Here is a 20296-nt window from a genome sequence, read left to right on the forward strand (position 1 = left end):
ACATAAATGCCACTGGCTCCTTGATGCTATTTTCAGGGTGGAAAACAGTATAAGGGAAAGTTTAAATGTCTTCCTGTTGATTTTACATAAATACCAGTCTTTCAAAGGCCATCGGTGCTATTCAAGAGAGTGTAACACAACTTTGCAGAGAACAAGATAAAGCAAATTTATGTTTTAGAAAAATACTGAATTTGGTTGAAATACTTTTTTGGGGGGGAGGTTTGAGATTCTTTCAACCCTGGGTGATCTAATTAAGGGATTAGCATACTGCTGTTCCTCTCCCTTTTTTAATGTGATGGCCAAGACACCTCCTTTCCTTAAAGGGGCTTGGTCCAGGACTGTCTGGATTATTGTTACATTAACAGTGTCCATCCAGGGGAAAAAGTACTGGTCATAAAGTTGGATCATAATATGTATTTGCTGCTTGATTGAAAAAGCCTGTGAATGGGCTTGGCTGGAGCCAGAAGACCCAATGAGCTCTCAGCGGAGTTCCAAGGTCAGCAGTTAGAAAGCACTAGCTCTTCTCCAGGAGAAAGACAGGCATTCTACTCCGGTAGTTAGTTTCAGAACCCCCCAGGGGGCAGTTCTACCCTGTTCTCTGGGGTTGCCATGAGTCAGCATCAAGTAATTTTGGTTTTCTGAGTTTATGGCAGGGCTGTCACTTTTCTTTGACCCTGTCATTTCAAGAATTGGGACTGGGGTTAGCGGAAGAAGAATTAGAAGATCCTGTCAGAGAGAAAACCTGAATCTCAAAGGGCCCCTCTGACCACTCAGCCTCTGGTTGTACCCCAAGCCAGCAACCAGCTCAGGGACCATCAGAAAAGGAGAGATCTTGAAGGGATAGCAAGGCACAGGGGGAAGCCATTCCTTCAGGCTTGAGTGCAGGTGGCAGTTCCAGAGGCTAGACATTCCCAGGCTGAATATTTACAACGATTGTCCACGCCCTTCTGTCCTCCACCATCCCAGTGGCCTTGAGCGAAGTGGTGGCTATGGGCAGCTACACAACTCCCAGGATCAATGTACAGGTTGCAGCCCTGGGCAGTGTGTGGCCAGATGCACACCCATGTTCACTCTCTCGAAGATGGTTTGGAAGATTCTCTCACAGTGGCAGAAGGAGGTGGTCAGGGTGGGGGGCCAAGGGCAGTGGACTGGGATCTGACTATTTGACGCGTCAGAATGGCCTTAAGAGAGGGAGGGGCAGACTGGAGGAGGCACTGTGGCCATCCGAGTGTCGGGGGTGACAGAGAAGAGCTGCAGTCCTTCACACAGGATTTGGCAAAGCCCCAGCCCCGCTCCGTCAGCTGCAACGATCCCTTCTAAAGCGAGTTGAAGAAAAAGGGCAGGTTGAATTCTACTTAATATTTTTCTAGGTATATTCTTAAGCATGGGACTTTATTGTTTTGACCTCTACCTTGGCTCAGATTTGGAAAAAAGACATCCAACTCAAGCAAAATGAGCATCGTGTTTTTTCTCTCCAGGGTTTCTCATGACGTCGTAAGCTCCGTATCAATTATAATCATTAACTCAGTGGCTATTCTCCAGGCTATACCGTGTAACTGTTCGAGTAGCCCTTCCCCACCCTTCTCTTCCCTCTTACACCCCTCAGCAGGCATGGTAAGCACTAAATGCGCACTGACAGTGCCAACTCTCTAAAGAGTCTTCAGACTGCCCACTGTCTCCTCCATAAAGCCACACCTTCTGATTGATACGCCATTCTGTTGCATCTCTTCGACTTGAATTCAGCCTTTTTGAATGGACCTGTGACTTGCTCTTAGCCTGTGGCAGAAATAACTGATGCTTCAGAGATGACCTACAAGAACTTGCAGCATCTACTGGGCTCCTTGAGATGTTTGCTCTGGAGTGAGCCCTTCACTATGTAAGATTTAGTCTGTGGCTGACCACCTGGTGACCTCCACGTTTTGAGGCAACTCAAACCACTCATGTCAAGAGACGTGTGAGTGAAGGTGCCATCTCACGCAGGGGGGCGATCAGAGGATCAAAGGGCCACGGGGGGCCTCTGACTGGAGGAGAGAACATGTACCTAACCCCAGCCAGCTCAGAATGAAAAGGGAAACTAAATTATTACTTAAAACGACGGACAGTGTTGTAGGGTTTGGTACATAGCAATATGGAACCATAGCACCCACCCTCACAGGATAGAACAGTATGTATTTTCCATATCCATCTTCTGTCAGAAGGCTTGAAGTGAGTAATGGGGAGAGTGTACCTTTTTCTTCTCTTCACATGATGTGGTCATTACATAATTTCATGTCAACTTGAAGATATATAAAAGCGTAGGGGTGGTAGTCAACCTGTCAGTCAGGTCACAGTCTGATGGTACCTCCTTGTGGGCGTGGCCTTCTCAAAAGGGGGGTCCTGGAAACCTCCCCTTCGCTCTCTCTCTGCCTTCACCTTCCTGCTGGCTGACTGATAGCTGCCAGAGTCATCAGCATTGGATCCACACGACTTTGCACCCACTGGCCTGTGATCTTCCTGCATTCTGCATCATTGCATGTGGCTGCGTGAGTCTGAAGAGGGATTTATGGACTAGTATTGGAACTATGGACCTTGGTTGGACTGGGCTGGGCTATTTCCCTGATGTACAATTACTTCCTCATATAAAGTGTTTTCTTACACATATCATAGTATCTCTGGATTGGTTTCTCTAGTCGACTTGGCCTAACACACAACATAGATATATGGATAGTCAAGAAGTCTAAATCAGACCATTTTCAGTCATGATTGTCAGAGCATTTGGGAAACAGTCACATTGTAGATATTGTTCCTTTTCCCTCCCCAGCTCTCTCCATTCACGCCGCAGTGGATTTCTGGACCCCACTGTCTGCTGAACAGTGAACCCCAGTTCACCGCTGTGGGAGGTGCTTTGTCGACAACACACAGCCAAGGAAGACTTCCTATAGGGCAATGCAGCGAGAGGAAGAGCATCACCTGGGTGGGGAGACCCCCAGGCTGTCTCCATCTCTAGGCACCAGTTTTCTCCGAGGTCTCTTTCCACTCTCATTTCCATTTTTCCAAGGCGCTTACTTTTCTTCTCTATCCTGAAAAGGGTGGCGAATCTCTTTCCCCGCAAGGTCAATGAGACAGAGGTAGACTTTTTCCAAAGGAATATTTACTAGGAAACTAAAGGGAAACCAAACAGAATACAAGAGTCAGAGTTGCAGGTGGGCTCAGGGAGTTCAAATTTATAACCAGCCTGTGGCCACGGCTAGACTGGCGAGTCACCTGCCTGCCACTAGACAGGCCTCTTAGCCAGTAGCATACACAATTGGTTAGAACCCCAGGCCTGCTTACTTTCTGGGCAGGATGATCCTGGGGTGGGGAAAAATAGGCACAGCTGCCCCAGGATCTCATGGCTGCCTTCCATTGCCAAGAATATGTCATGGTTTACTGGGGGTGGCTGCCTGTTATCAATTGGAGCCGCTCTGGCTTCTTTGGGAGCATCCTTCTGGGCTCATCTGCCAGGCTCTAGAGACAATATTTCCACTGACTGTCCTGTCAGCACTAGCCCTTCATGCTTTGGTTCTATTCATTGATGTGGTGATGGACGTGAGTGGGCAAGGGTGAGGAGACATCTGAGCAAAGAAAATTGAGCACTTTTTTACATCATCAGCCATTGATAGGACCTCGGAGTACCTTTGGATCCCTATTGTTGAAGCTAATCAGAGAGGATGTGTAATCGGCAGGGCTGGGGATGCATGATGCTTGAGTATAACAGCACTGTCCTCACACGACCAAAGGCATCCATCTTTTTAGACAGACATCAGATAGATAGGGGGAGGGGTTCTTAAGCCTGGCAAACCCAGGCAGCGATGACAAGAACTTCCTGAAAACATGTTTCTACCTGGTCAGTCCCACACCAGAATGTTAGTTCAAATTAAAACAATGAGCTGCCCAGCAAATGGGACATGTGTCCAACTTTGAATTCTTCTTTGGAGACAGTAAATGGAAAGGGAAATGTTACCCCATGTTACACAAGTGGTACAAATGTGCATATTGGGGTGCCTTGTACCCCTAATGGAAGAGAGGGACCACGGGTGACAGTCCTCCTCCCCACAAGGTATGCCGGGGCCTTTGGTTTCATTCCTCTGGAGGCTGAAGCAATGGCGATGAGGAGCGTGGCTGGCAGTGGGTTAGAGGCCATGGCCATGAAGCAGGCTGAGTCATGGATGAGCTACCTGGGGAGAGCCCTTGACCTTCACTCTTGTAGGTATTTCCATTCCCCGAGTGCTGTGCAAGTGTCTGCATATGTCTAGAAGTAAAAAGGAAACATCTGCCTGCGCAGCCCAAGGCAATTGATGCCTCGGGGCTGTTGCCTATGGAAACACCCCTGAAGGCACTCAGGCCAACGGCTGTGACTTCACTCAGGGGACGCTCATGCTCACACTCTGTGACCTTGTCTCACACAATGAGGGCCGACTTTTGACGCTGCTCCCTCAGTGGACAAATGTACATGGGAAAGGACACTCCTGAATGCTTGTGCCATCGAGAGGCAGCACTTTCTCAACAGGCATGAGAACTGACTTTCACTCTAATGCCAACACCAGCTAAAAAGAAGTAGCTGCTGGTCACCTGGAAACCGGCGCTGGGGACTCTGACTCCGTGGGCTTCTTGGGCAGAAAGGGGGAGGTGGTCAGTCAGTGCTTTCTGCGGTGTACACGGGTGGGGCAGTGAGTTTGCTGTGAGCTTGCTCTAGACACTTTCCCCCAGGGGAACAGCCTGCCCATGTTAGTACTATCTTGAGGTCATTCCTTACAAAGCCGGAGTACTTTTGGGGGTCAAATTATTTTCTAGAAACAGTCATTAGCTCAAAGGTAGTCCAGTGTGGATTTTGATCTACTGCCTACTTAGCACCTGGATGTTTAGATATTCTGTCCTTCCAGGGCATTCTGGTAAATAGCAAACAGCAATGTCCAAGTAACTGCTGCCACGGCAGGTGCTGTGTCCCTTCCCACCCGGGGGGTCCTATCAGCCCATCACTAACAATCATGGTACTCTCATTCTATCTGTTGGTTTTTCATCTATAGTCCAAATTTGGTCCTTGGTCACGAGAGAGAGGCTTCTCCTTGCAGCGTACCACCTGGGGCAACTCCCCCGAGGGAGGCGGGACTGTCCATGTTCACCAAACCCAATCTGGAAAGAGAGTCCGTTATTGCTGCGGTCACAGCTGAGGGTTTGGTCACTATACTCGTCCGGGTGTTGTTGGGTGGGAAGAGTGAATTAAGGTCTTTGTAAGATGGTTGTCCTCCTGTTTCCTTGGCGCAAGCAGTCTTCTTACCCCATGATCACCGTTTCTGCAAGAAGGAGAAACAAAAAGGACATTTGGGTTTTCATTTAAAAAAAAATTTTATTAGGGGCTCATACAACTCTTATCACAATCCATACATACATCAATTGTGTAAAGCACATTTGTTCATTCATTGCCCTCATCATTCTCAAAACATTTGCTCTCCACTTAAGCCCTTGGCATCAGGTCCTCATTTCCCCCCCTCCCTCCCTGCTCCCCCCTCCCTCATGAACCCTTGATAATTTATAAATTATCATTTTGTCATATCTTGCCCTATCCATCGTCTCCCTTCACCCACTTTTCTGTTGTCCATCCCCCAGGGAGGAGGTCACATGTAGATCCTTGTAATCGGTCCCCCCTTTCCAACCCACCCTCCCAATATCGCCACTCATACCACTGGTCCTGAAGGGATAATCTGCTCTGGATTCCCTGTGTTTCCGGTTCCTATCTATACCAGTGTACATCCTCTGGTCTAGCCAGACTTACAAGGTAGAATTTGGATCATACTAGTGGGGGGGGGGGGGGCGGAGAAGGCATTTAGGAACTAGGGGAAAGTTGTCTTTTTCATCGTTGCTACATGCACCCTGTCTGGCTCCTCCTCCTCCTCCCCGAGACCCCTCTGCAAGGGGATCTCCAGTGGCCGTCTCCACTCCGTACTCCCCCCTTCATTCACTATGGTAAGATTTTTTTGTTCTGATGATGCCTGATACGTGATCTCTTCGACACCTCATGATCGCACAGGCTGGTGTGCTTCTTCCATGTGGGCTTTGTTGCTTCTGAGCTAGATGGCCGCTTGTTTACCTTCAAGCCTTTAAGACCCCAGACACTGTATCTTTTGATAGCCAGGCACCATCAGCTTTCTTTGCCACATTTGCTTATGCACCCATTTGTCTTCAGCGATCTTAATCATGGAGGTATGCATACAATGATATGATTTTTTTGTTCTTTGATGCCTGATAACTGATCCCTTTGGCACCTCGTGATTGCACAGGCTAGTGTGTTCTTCCATGTGGGCTTTGTTGTTTCTGAGCTAGATGGCCGCTTGTTTACCTTCAAGCCTTTAAGACTCCAGATGCTATATCTTTTGATAGCCAGGCACCATCAGCTTTCTTTACCACATTTGCTTATTCACCCATTTTGTTTTCAGCGGTTGTGTCAAGAAGGTGAGCATCATAGAATGCAAATTTAATAGAAGAAAGTATTCTTGCATTGAGGGAGTACTTGAGTGGAGGCCCAATAATCCTTCTGCTACCTTAATACTAAACCTATAAATATATGCACATAGATCTATTTCCCCATCCTCATATATAAATATACTTGCATATACACATGTTTTTATCTAGACCTCTATAAACGTCCTTTGCCTCCCATCTCTTTCCTCTATTTCCCTTGACTTTCCTCCTGTCCCACTATCATGCTCAGTCCCCACCAGGGTTTCAGCAATTCCTCTTTGTTACATTACCCTTGATCATGGCCTACCAGGCCTCAAACACCCTCATCACCACCAATTTGGATCACTTGTTTTTCCCTTGTCCCTGGGTTTGTTAACACCACTTCCTTACCCCCCACTACCCCCTCTCCCATGTCCCCCAGTAACTGTCAGTCCCATTGTTTTCTCCTCCAGATTGTTCATCCAGCCTATTTTATTTAGACACACCTGTGGAGATAATAATATGCACAAAAATAAGACAGAGCAAAACCAAGCAACAATATACAACAAAACAACAACAAACCAATGACAACAAAACAAAACAAAACACAACAAGAAAGAAAAGCTTGTAGTTAATTCAAGGATTGTTTGTTAGCCTTTAAGGGTGTTTTCCAGTCCAGTCTGTTGGGGTACCATGCCCTGGCCCCAAAGTCCACCTTCAGCATTCCCTGGGGACCTCTCTGCTCTATTCCCTTGCTGTTCTGTTGCAGCCCCGTAGTGTTTCGCCTCCATGTGGCAGGATCAGATCGGGTGCAATTCCCACACTGTGTCTCCGATGTTAGTCCTCTGTAGAGCTATGGGTCAGTGAGGGGCGTCTTGTCTCATAGTGGGGCTAGCCATGTCTCTGTTGACTAGTTGCTCTAATTGGGGTCATCGTCTTTAAGGCCTGGTGGGCCAGGATGTGCTCCATTCTCCTTTACCCCCTTCATCAGCACCCGTGTGCTCTGATCAGATAAGTCCCTCTCCCAGAGCTGCAGATTCAATGCCGTCTTTTGAAATAAATTCTTCTGGGGGGAAGGGTTTTCATTTCTTTAGCAAACCTTTCGTTCATCTGTACCAACCAAGTGCCGGGTGATGTGAGAGATGCTGGGGACACAGGGCCCGGGAGGGAAACACAGGCTCTGCTTCCAAAGGGGCCTCGCAGAGGAGGGAGTGTACCTCGGGGAGCTGAGTAGGAGAGGGGTGTCTAACATGCTGTGGGCGAAAGGGGATTGAGGGAGTCCATGGAGATGATCCGAAGGCTATGTCTTGAGCTGGGCTACCTAGGCTGGAAAGAGGTCTGTGCGACAGAGAGGCGGGGAGGCCCTTTCAGGAAGCGCCTGTGGAGAATGGAAAGCACAAAGGCCCATGGGCCACGGCACTGAAGAAATAGTAAGAATTTGGTGACTGGACTGTAGTGGGAGGAGAGGAGGGGCAGGGGTTGAAGCTGAGGAGGAAATACGAAATCTGAGTGGCCTGCTGTCCATTCCATGTTCCCAAGCTGTGAGATGTGGGCTTTCTTCTTCTAATGGAATTCCAGGTTCACACTAGCAGGGTCTCTTGTGTTTCACACTCAGCCCAGCTTAAAACTTAATTCAAACTCAGGACATCTTCCCATACCGACCTAAGGCTATCCATGCTGTCGTCACAGAGTGAAGGGAAACTGGAGTCAGTTCCATGGATAAGGTAATAACAGAAGCTGTACATACACACCTGGAGAGAAGAGCAAACATCCTGCAACTCATGTATACGTACTTCATGTCAGAAACAAGCTCCCAGGTGAGGCTATAACTTAAGAGAAATCATGAAAGTCACGATTGTAGAAGGCAAGCCATATCCAATTTTGGCTGTTGGCTTTAAAGTGTGAAGACCCATCTAAAATCTCACTGCCATTGACTCGATGCTGACTCACAGGGATCCTACAGGACAGGGTAGACCTGCCCCTGTGTCTTTCAGAGACTCTCATTCTTTACAGAAGTAGAAAACCTTATCTTCTCTCCGCAACCCAGAGAGGCTGCTGGTGGTTTCAAACTGGTGACCTTGAGGTTAGCAGCCCAAACATATAACCACTGCCCAATCATGGTTCCTATAGCCCGTTTTGTTTTGTTAAAGGGGGTCTAGGAGAACAGAGAAAGTGGCTATGTCTCATATTGTGATTCAAATACGAGTTTACAGCTGCCCCTCTGGATCCCTCTCCTTGACTTTCTAAGCCACTGCCCACAGCAGGCCACTGCCATGGCTCCTCTCAACCAGGAGAACCATGCCTGCTGCCATGGCTCCTCTCTCAGCTAGGAGAACCACGCCTGCTGCCACGGCTCCTCTCTCAGCTAGGAAAACCACGCCTGCTGCCACGGCTCCTCTCAGCTAGGAGAACCACGTCTGCTGCCACGGCTCCTCTCAGCTAGGAGAACCAGGCCTGCTGCCACGGCTCCTCTCTCAGCTAGGAGAACCACGCCTGCTGCCACGGCTCCTCTCTCAGCTAGGAAAACCACGCCTGCTGCCACGGCTCCTCAGCTAGGAGAACCACACCTGCTGCCACGGCGTCTTAGTCCCCGAGATCCCAACAGCCCCAAGGCAAACTACTGAGGAGTGCATTCCCCCAGGAACACTCGTCTGGAATCCTAGTTAACAAGGCCCATGTCACATTCCTTTAGAGTCAAGTCCTTACTGGCACTGGGTTCTGGTTTTCTTAGTTCATTGTGTACCAGGCACTTGGACCAACTTTTAAAAATGTGGCTCTTTACTGGAGGATACAGAAATAGAGGGACTCATTTGCCCAAAGCCACGAGCTGGGAGTTGCAAGCGTCAGCATTTTATCTGCCTCAAATGCAGCTTTGGCCACTCCCCCTGAGACCGTCATTCTCTGGACAGTGAAAATTCAGTCAGACGAGGTGCTTTCAAGAAACTCCCGTTTCAACATGTGGTGGGTGCCACATCGCCATGTTGCTTCTGAGATTCTTATTCCATTTCTTTGGATTTCCTCAGCTCCCTGCAAGTGTATCTATTTCCTCTCTCTCTGCCCTCCATCAATTCTTGCACAACCTGTCTTCCCAGTCAGGACTGCAGCGTTCCATTCACAGACCACTTTGCGGCTCGCTCTCCCAAAGGGCCAGGCTTTGTGACCAACTCTAGACTTGCTTTGTTAAAGTTTTGTCCAAAGTTTTCCTGGAGCGAGGGCTGGGCTAGGAACTGGCCACTCTTTTACCATGTGTCCTGCCTCAGGGATTCCACTAGCAGAGGCCATAGCACAGCTGCAACCTGACCTACCTCCATGGCGGACCTTTGTTCACCGAGACAGATGTCCTAGTGTCTGAAATCACAGGGAACAAAGCTCAGCCTCTGGGAATGTAGTGGCGGGGTCTACTATGCCTTCCCTTCTCTAGGGAAAGCCCTTCAGCCAGGTGAGTCTCCTTGCTGTGATGACACGTGGTCCCAGCATCCATCCCTTGCTTTCCTTCTCGGGACAGTACTGCTGAGACCCCAGAATACTTTGGCCTGACAGCTTAGGAGACGACAGGAGAAGGCACTCTTAGTACATTTAGCAGAGTGGTGGGTTCATGCAAGAGAGGTGTTTGAGAAGCGTCCTCTTCCTTACTTCATTCTAGTAACAGTAAGGCATGCAAGCTAGGATCGGAAAAGCAGTAGTTTCTAGTCAGGGAAGAAGAGCCATCTTGAGTATGATTTGGGTGAATTATCCGGTGGTCCAGCCCTGTTTGTCCGTCTTTTGTGGCAGAAAGAGAATGGAAAATAAACAACTCAACAAAATAAATACACTGAAGCACCTTATTGAAGGATCTTAGCACAAGAAACTCCATTTTGAATCAGGCGCTTCCATGTTAGTTCTTGAAACTTACCCCTCACCGACCTCCCCCGCCCTTCGGTACACCACAAATGTCCAAAAGTGCGCGTTCTTACTAACAGGATGCTTGCTCAGCTAGTTTGCCCAACTCCCACCCAATTCCCAGAAAATTTAACGACTGCTTCCCTTTTTTATTATCCCTTGTGTAGGCACATTTCTTCCCCCTCCCCCTGTGCCTGCCAGCCAGGGGGGTATAAGAACACAGCTCAAACTTCCCTCTGTGCGGCTTCAATAACTCAATGCCCTGAGTTGCTGATCCCGCCCACAAGCTTCTCAATAAAGCCTGCTTCTAAAACTTTGTTAATCGGATCTCTGGTTCTGTTTCGCGCCCAAATAAACCTTACACTTATTATTATGAATTACATTCTGTCTCCAAATTATGTATTGAAATGGTAACTCCTCTACCTATGGATGTTAATACGGATTGGAAATAAGGGTTTCTGTCTTATGGAAAGGAGACCACACCAATAGGTTAGGTTCAGAGTTATAAAAGGAACACATTAGGGACACATGCATGCACATAAACACACAACATCGAGGACAACAGATGCCACATAAGAATCATCCATAAGTCAGGGAACTCCACAAGGAAGCCTGGAGCTACTGACGGGGAAAGAAGCAACACAGCCGCAACACTGACTTAGAATTGTAGCCTCCAGACCTGTGAGAAAATAACTGTTCTTTAAGGCCACTCTCTTGGGTTACAGTTAAGTGACTAAGAATCCTGGCAAACTCCTACAACCCAGAGGGTTGTTTCTATAAAATGAGGTACAGGGAAAGATTTTTCTACAGCTTAGTGGAGCACTGACTCAGCGGGGTGTTGCTGGAGTGTGGGGTTAGGAGGGCCCCCCACAAATCATCACAGGTACGGTAGGCGCAATTGTACAGCGATAATAAGGATTATAGTAAAGCTACAGAGAGCACGAGAGATAGAGGAGAAATACTGAAATAAACGGAGTCTGACACACTCATGTTAGCATGCTCACCTCAGCACCGCTTGATGGTCCTAGAGGGGGGAGCCCAGCCGTGAGAGCAGGAGAGAGCCCCCACTTTATTGCTAACCAGGGGTTATATCTCCTTCGGGGGGCATGATTATGGGTAATCACACGTCACAAGAAGGGGCATTACAATAAGCATACGCATCATAGGAAGGGGATGTATGATAGGCATAAGTGTGACAGGAAGGGGATGAGCTAGGGTGTGCCCATAGGAATGGGAAGGTCTAGGGGTAACAAGATGGGCAGACCCTATATTCATGATGGCGGCCTAACCTTGGTCACCCTTGGGCGGGTTTGACCTCTCTGGGGTCTCCTACAAGGAAACAGTCAACTACTATCCTTATCAGAAGTGAGTGGGCCCTACTTGTTGTGGGATAAACAGTGGTGACTGCTTGGTCTAGATGGCTGGTAGCTCTTAGGGAGAATGACCCCTGTACTACTCCTGATGACCTCCAAGTGTATAGTCATTCACAAGCAGCTAAGTTTGGCATATATTTAGGAGAGACAAGTGGGATGAAATCCTTCTGTTTTCCACACTGGAGGAAGCTGGGATAGAGGGTTCGAGGGTGATGTCACTCAACACCAGTGGTAGCTTAAGCATTGGTAGCTATAGCGTTGGCCTAGCTGGTTCTTTTGCTAGTGCCTGGCTCGGTTCATCGGACAGGAGCAACAATGCTTCTATCATCAGGGGCAGTGGCCTCGCAGGCAACACACGCTAGTGATTTAGAAGGTACCAGTAACCACTGCAGCAGCAACGGGAAGTGGTTACATCCTATCTGAACAGGGAACATTTTAAGTGAATTAATTGTCCTGAGCCATATAGATCTGATTAGAATGAAATTGACTTAAAACCAGAGATGAGAACTGTCCCAGTGAAAAGTGTAATGCACAGTGACATTTTGATCACAGAAACGACAGTTGATATAAGACAGACCATTGAAATCGACCCCAAATTAAGAACATGAAAAGATGGAGAACATTAGATGATAACTTCTTGTGAATCTGCAAATAGGTTTGGATCGCAGGAAGCATCTCAGGGCTTTGAGCTGAGAAGCTTGTCAGCCATGGACTGAATGCATGACTCAGGCTTCAATGTATATTTAATCCTGTTAAGCTTGTATTAAATTTTTTTTAATTTAAAAATGATACACATTTTGGGATTTAACTGACTGTTTACTTACAAATATACACAGAGGCATCATGCTTTCCTGCATAGAACCTGTTTACCTTTTCTCTCTGTCCAAAGAGGGCTTGGGACACAGAAAATGTAAAATTCAATACTATTTATTGATCACTGAAAAGTCCTGATTTATCCTAAAAGCTCTGTATTCCTTATCTCATTTAATCCGTGCTACAACTCTCTGTAATAAATGACACAATCTCATTTTTCCCAGAGGAGTCTAAGGAGACAAATAACACAAGCAGTAAGTGGCAGAGCCAGAACCTGCCTCTAGACCTTTAGGGACCCAGATGGACGAAGGACAGTGCTCAGGAGGGCAAATGATCGCCTATCGAAGGCGAATGCCACTTCTTATTGTTAGTAGCACCCGAGAGCACCTTTCTGAAATGACTTCTGAGTTGGGGAAAGAATTCTGAACTGCCCACACTTCGAAGGGAAGTGGGTTCAGATTCATGGTCGAGCTGCTGTCACCCAAAGGACTGGCTAGAAACAGGCGAGAAACACGAGAGATGTGAAGAAAGGTCCTTTCACAGTTTCTCCGATCTGAACCTAAGGTCAGGAATTACAGCGAGGCCCAAATGATCTAACAAAGTTAAGAGGAGGGTATCTGGAGTTTGTTACTGCACGTCTACTTCCCATCATCCGATCTATTCGTTGGCTTGTTCAACACACTTTCATTCCTTGAGCACCAGACAAATGCACTCAGCACGAGGAACAGGAAGATGGACAGCACACACCCTACTTTCAAAGAGCTCACAGTTGTCAGTACATGCCTGTAGAGTCAAGGGTGATAGGAGAGAAAAGTGAAGTCTAATCAGGAAACAATCAGAGCCACTGTGAGTGTGTACAAACACACAAATCACAGGATGAGCAAAGGAATTCCGGGTTATGATAAAGAAAAAATGGGTCAAGGTGGAAAGGTCAAAATTAATGTGATACACTGGATTGGGCAACTCCGTTCCATTCGAAAGCTTGGCGTTGTTTCCCACCGGCATCAGAGTGGGTAGAAGCCACTCATGAAACAGGGCTGCCTTATTCAATCAGAGCTCTGGTGGAAAAGCCGGGCCTCAGTCCTGTGTGTGCACAATGATGTCACCTCCAGAGTTTGGGACTCAAATTTCTGAATGGCCGTCTGCGAATCTCAGCTGCAATTGGCAGCTTGGGTTATAATTCTATTCTTATTAATTGGAAAAGTAACTGACACCCAGGAAAAACCAGAAACCAAACTCACTGCCATCGAGTCGATTCCTACTCACAGTGAGGCAGGGTAGAACTGATTCTGTGTCTGAGACTCTAACTCTTTACAGGAGTAGCAAGCTGGAGTGTCTGGTGTCTCACCGTATGGTTTACAGCCCTCCCTGGAACCCACCAATGCCACCAAGGCTCCCTGGAAAGGAAGGATGCTGTTACGGCATGCTATGAGTTGATGCCGACTGAAAGCAACCCCCAGGACAGCAGAAACCACAGGGTTTCCAAGGATGCGATCTTTTTAGCAGGAGCACTGCTGGGGCAGAGGGTTAATGAGAGGGCAACTGATGGAAACATTGGCGGTTTGAACCCACCACACGCTCTACAGGAGAAAGACAGGCCGTGTGTCTGCTTCTGTAATCATTTATAGCATGGAGACCCCCCGGAGCAGTTCTATTCTGTCTTCCAGAGTCACTATGAGAGGGAATGGGGAATGGGCTCAAAGGCAGGGAGTCATCTTTCGGGGATGAGATCAGCTGTGCCCTCCATGGAGTTGCTGGTGGCTTCCAACCGCCTACATTTTAGGGAGCACTGGAGAGCTAGACCCTGTGCCACCAGGTCTCCTTCCAGAAAGGAATGCAATAAGAATGATACATGATACTTTGTGTAAATGAGATTTAGTCGATGCAATAGTACATTTTATTACATGATACTGATTTGTTTATAATTTTTATAAATGATGAATAATCTGTTAGATTACTAGATTGATGGTTTTACTAAATGTATTTTGTAAACTTTAAATAATTAAACTTATAAGCAATGTTTGAATGCTTAGGAAAATCCAATTTACCAAATTTATCAATTTTTTTGAGATGTTGGCTGCTGAAGAGCATAATCTAAATATTTATGTAAACAAAACCCAAATCATTGCCATCAAGTCAATGCTAACTCACAGCGACTCTATAGGACAGGATAGAACTGTCCCTGTGAATTTCCAAGATTGTAACTCTCTACAGGAATAGAAAGCCCCAATTTTCTGGAGCAGCTGGCAGTTTTACACTGCTGACCTTGAGGATTACAGCCCACTAGTAAGCACTACAGCACAGGACTCCTTGAATCTAAATGTAAGAGCTTATTAGTATTGTTAAGAGTTGTTAAATACCTGAGGGAAGATTGTTGCTTGTTAACACCTACTGTTCTAGGTGTTTGAAATGTCTGACATAAGATATCTAACATTTGTGAATTTAATTTGAAATATTTAAGGGAAACAGTCAAGCAATCATTCAACTAGTATTTAAATATTTAGATGATTTTTATTTGCAAAATTTACAAAGGTTTTTTTTTTCATTTGAAATGTTTAAGAGAATTTGATTAAGTGTGAAATTAGTGTTTAGAAACTGAGGAAAATTTAATCTGTCAAATTAATAAGCGAACTTAGAATTAATCAAAACAAGTGAAATGTTCTAGTTTCAGAACAGAAGCCTTAGGTTTATAATCATTATAATAGCTAACATAACAAAGTACGTATCAGGTTGTTGTAGGACAGTGCTTTTCAAAACGGGTGACACTGTCTCCTGGGGGGTTTGGCCCTAAAATGACTTGCGGCGATTTGCCAAGATCCACCTAAAAATGGGTGCATCGTCCACGGCAAAACAGGACATCTTATGGCGTGCTTTACATGTGCAAAGAAACTGAAAAAAGAAACAAGCCTGACCAAATGATTGTGTTAATTTATTTCCTCCAATTGACCTGTCTGTAAAATTACGATTAAATATTTCTATCTATGTAAACCTGAAAGTATAGATGGTTATTTTGGCAACATAATAAGGAAAAACAAGCCAACAACTCTCTCGGGGTCTATGTGATCTGAGCTTCTGCTCAACCCACTCCTTTTTGGATCACATCTTCTTCCGTTCACTCTGTACCCCCATTAGTCTCCTCACTGCGCCTTGTACAAACTTCCTCTGATTTGACCATTTCTGAGCCTGAATAGTCACCTGCTTTCTCCCTCCTCATTGTTCCCAGGTTTTCAGCTGTTGAGACCGCCACAAGCTCTGCTGACGTGGCTGGTGCTGTCATGAGTCCACTTCAGCTCGGGGAGGCCCTCTGGGCGCGGGGCCGAGCTGCTCCCGAGGTCTGTGCTGAGCCCTTTCAGGAAAAGATCACCGGTCTAGTCTTCTAAGAAGGCTAAGAGGATCGAACCTCCAACCTTTAGGCCCTTAGCGGTTTGCACCACACAGGGATCTCTTCCTTGACAATTAACTAAAAACAAAGCGAAGAACTAGCAAAACAAGACGGTCACACTTCTGATCCCCCGTACTTACTCTACTGAGTTTTTCATAGCCTGTGTTACTTTTAATATTACCTAATATGCTCAATTACAGTGTTTAGCTCCTTTCTCTCTCACTAAAATGTAAGCCTCACCAGATAAACTTTTTTCCCCCTATTATTTCCCCCCAGAGTGCTAAATCGATATTTGGTGGTTGAGTGGTAAATGCTTGAAGCTTCCCATTTTCCTTTGCAAAAGGGTTTTCATATAAAAAAGCTGATTGATAATTACTTGAACAGATTGACAAAGCACAAAAAATGATGGAAGAAATTCACCGAAGCATCTTGATAAATTGCTGAGATTAGCTGACAGCACAGCAGCCAACATGACAACCGATCTGCGCATGTGAGAATTCTTAGCTTTCTGGATGACACGGTCCAGGGTCTTCCAGCCTGCCTTTTAAACGACAGTTCTCTTGCAAAGACGACCGTGTGGACTGTCTGGGCTTTGAGTCCAACAAATGTCATCTGCTAACTGGGACCTTGGTTGCCATTGTCTGCACTCTCGTGGGTGCTGCTGTGCACTTGGGGAACTGGGGTCCGGAAGGGAGACAGGACTCATTTAGTCCTCAAGATAATGAGGTTTCTTTGACTTTCCGAGCTACCACTGGACTTCTTTTATGCTTTAATGGAACCACTATGCTTTTAGATTTGAAAATATGACATGCAGAATCTGTTTAAGAAAGAAGTAATTGTTTCCAAGTTGTAAGATAAAGAAATTGGAATTCTATCTAACAAAAATTTATTCAGTGCTGACTTTGTACCAGGCATTTTGCCAGGCACTTGTTATGCAACACTGAACAAGGTGGTCTCTATCCTCAAGGAGCAGATGAAGGTGCTGTGGCCAACTCATACACAGAGCAGATCAGGTGGCACCACCAAATTCTGGGGTTCCAGGAGGAGAGAGCAACAGCAAGAGATGCTTGGCTTAACCAGGGAGGGTATTCAACATACTTTCTCAAAACGATGACAACAGAGCACAAGAAGAATTAAAGCATAAACAAGGGATGAACAAATAAGAAGTCCGGTGTGCCTCAGCATTTCCCATGAACCTGGGCTGCAAAGCTCAATCACAGTTCGTAGCAATGATCAGCAGTGAGCCCCAACCACCTATCTGTAAATACACCAACTGAGTGAATACCGATAGACTCCACTCTTTACCCAGAACTGGGGTACATAGTCAAGAGGGAAGACAGAGGAACCCCACTAAGCAAAAGCAAGAGGTCACTGCGGATCACAGTCAGCATCTTTTTAAAAAAAACTGTAAAAATCATTTTTTAGGGGCTCTTACAGCTCTTATAACCATCCACACATCCAGTGTATCAAGCACATTTGTTCATATGTTGCTATCATCCTTTTTTTTTTTTTACATTTTATTAGGGGTTCATACAACTCTTATCACAATCCATACATATACATACATCAATTGTATAAAGCACATCCGTACATTCTTTGCCCTCATCATTTTCAAAGCATTTGCTCTCCATTTAAGCCCTTTGCATCAGGTCCTCTTTTTTCCCCCTCCCTCCCGGCATCCCCCTCCCTCATGAGCCCTTGATAATTTATAGATTGTTATTTGGTACACAGTCAGCATCTTATGGGAGCATTTAGTTCTACGGGATAAGGGTGCCGTTAAAGTGAATCCTGAGGATCACATACGGTGAGAAAGCAGAGGGAAGGTATTCCAGGCGAAGGAAAAGATATTAAAGGACAATTTTCTTTAAGAAATAGAAAGATGGCAGGTAGTCACTGGAAGATTTTCAACGGGGGAGAAATCGTCAAACCTAAGAGTTGTTTGTATTTTGCCCTAAGACGAGTGACTTAGATTGAGAGGAAAGGAAACTAGGGAAACCACTTCAGTGGACACAGCTGCCACAGACCACTGATGAAGAGCTGTCAGGCACTGGGCAGCCTCCTTCTTGGGCTCCTGCTGGGATCAGCCTCACCTGGCTGGTGCTGGGATGACCCCGGAGATGGCCTTGGCTCCCACTAGGTGCTCACCGCTCAGAGGACGGGGTAGGCTTGACGGCTTTCTGTGACGGCAGGAGCAGTGGACCGCCGACTGCACGAGACGGCCTCGCGCAGGAATCCTCAGCTCCCCTTCATTTCACGGTGTGGTTTCTGGATGTGTCTTTTCATGCCGGGAAGAATTTTCAGGAGTAATTTAGACACTGGAATGTGATTGTATGGGATAAACACATCTAGCGAGTTGATCAGAATTTCATTTTGAAAAATTAAGAAGATGCTGTTTTTATTTTATTTTAATGTGTCTGGTTGTAGCTCTTACGTCTCTCTGAAAGGAGCCCAAGAGTGAGAGAAAGAGACAGAGAGATGGAGATGAGGCTGAGGTGAAGAAAAGAATGAGCAGTCAGAGTAAAATTAATGTCGTCTGGCTCCCCTAAGTTCCCAGTTACCAGCCCCAGTGCTTCCTGGGACCGAGCTGCATTTCAACCCTTGATTCCAAGTTATTTCCATGTATCTTGGTAAAATATCCAGAGAATTAAAACAGGAGGCATGGGCATCAATGCCATTCCATGTTTCCAAAGTGTCCATGGCTTCCTTGGCTCTCCACAGGAATGCTGGCGTGCAGCAGAACACAGGTACACAGGGAGGTGGGGTCAAGGATTATTCTTGAACTTTCTGGACCTGGGCATGGCTTGCAGAGCCCCCTTCGAGTTTGAATGTCCACTCTTCATCCATGGCCTGTCTTAATGGTCTCTGCCTTTGTCTTACTTCCATGCCAGTGTTTGCATGATTCATTTTGGTGACCCACCACATGTCTGTCCGTCTGTCCTCCTGTGGTGGCTTGCATTTTGCCGTGATGCTGGAAGCTCTGTCACTGGTATTTCAAAGGCCAGCAGGGTCACCCAGAGTGAACAGAACTTCCACACTAGAAAGCAAACTACAAAGAAGAAATAGGCCGTCCACTTGTGAGGAATTAGCCATGGAACATCTGAAGGACAGAATTGCGACATTGTCAGATCCTGAAAACCTCATGAGAAGAACAGAGTGTCGTCAGAGAGAGTGCCAGAAGATGAGGCCCTCGGGTTGGAAGGCCCCCAACACAGGACGGAGGAGGAGCTGCCTTCTCCAAGCAGAGGCCCCAGAACGACACGGTGGAGTACGGCCCGGGGAGTAAAGCTTTCATTTGATGATGGGGCATGACTCAAAATAGATGAAACTGCTGTAAGCATCAATTAGTAATCAGAACGTGGAATGTATAAAGTATGAACCTAGGAAAATTTGAAGTTGTAAAAAATGAAATGGAATCCATAAAGATTGACATTCTAGGCATTACTGAGCTAAAATGAACTGAGATTGGCTATTTTGAATCAGAAAATCAGATAGCTTACTATCCCTGGAATGAAACAATCAAAAGGAATGGTATTACATTAATCAAAATGGACATTTCAAGATTTATCTAGAAGGAAAATGCTGTCTGTGATAGGATTATATCTATCTACATTTGAGGACATCCAGTCAATACAACTATTATTAAAATGTATGTAACACCCACAAAATCTAGTGACAAAGAAGTCGAAAATTATCCCAATGTCAATTTTGGTCTGAAATCAATCAAACATGCAATCAAGATGCATTGATAATTATTTGTGGTTGGAATGCAAAAGTTGGAAACCGCATGATAAAACTTTATAAGGCCAATGACTTATTCATAGAAAACGCCTTTTTAGGAACACAAAAGGCAGCTTATACACGTGGAGTTGTCTAGATGGAATACACAGAAATCAAACTGATTACATCTGTGAGAAGAGGTGATGGAGATGGAGAAGCTCAATAGTAACTGCTAAAACCAGGCCAGGGGCTGACTGACAAACAGACCTCCAATTGTTCACATGAAAGTTCAGTTTAAAGCTGAAGAAAATGAAAACAAGTCCCCAAGAACCAAAACACTATCTTGGGTGCATCCCACAGGCCTTCTGACCACACGGAGGATAGAAGATCGGATGAGCCGCGGGTGACACCAGGAACGCCCTGCAATACGAAAGGGAACGGTGCCTGAAAAGACGGGAAAGAAAGCAAACATTCGTGTGGTGGTCAGAAGAGCCTCGGAAACTTGCACTTACTCATAGGGCAGGTAAGGCACATGGAAGAAATGTTGAAGTCCAACCGCTCAATGGAAAATTTCAAAGGGCAGCTTGAGACGGCAAAGTGTAAACAAGCAGCCATCTAGCAGGGAAGCAACAAATTCACACGGAAGAAGCACCCAGCTTGGGTGGCCACGAGGTGT

At 46.2% G+C, this 20296-nt stretch overlaps 1 protein-coding gene across 1 annotated transcript in view; it reads right to left on the bottom strand.

Annotated features, from left to right (window-relative positions):
* Nucleotides 1-2988: 2988 nt before the first annotated feature.
* SYT9 (synaptotagmin 9) overlaps nucleotides 2989-20296 on the bottom strand; it is a 259856-nt gene continuing 242548 nt past the window's right edge. Inside the window, exon 7 of the mRNA XM_075546133.1 lies at nucleotides 2989-5312. Coding sequence (XP_075402248.1) covers nucleotides 5304-5312 — 9 coding nt within the window. The 3' untranslated portion in view covers nucleotides 2989-5303. The remainder of the gene's footprint in view (nucleotides 5313-20296) is intronic.

Source organism: Tenrec ecaudatus, chromosome 4 (genome assembly GCF_050624435.1).
Source record: "Tenrec ecaudatus isolate mTenEca1 chromosome 4, mTenEca1.hap1, whole genome shotgun sequence".
NCBI lineage: Eukaryota > Metazoa > Chordata > Mammalia > Afrosoricida > Tenrecidae > Tenrec > Tenrec ecaudatus.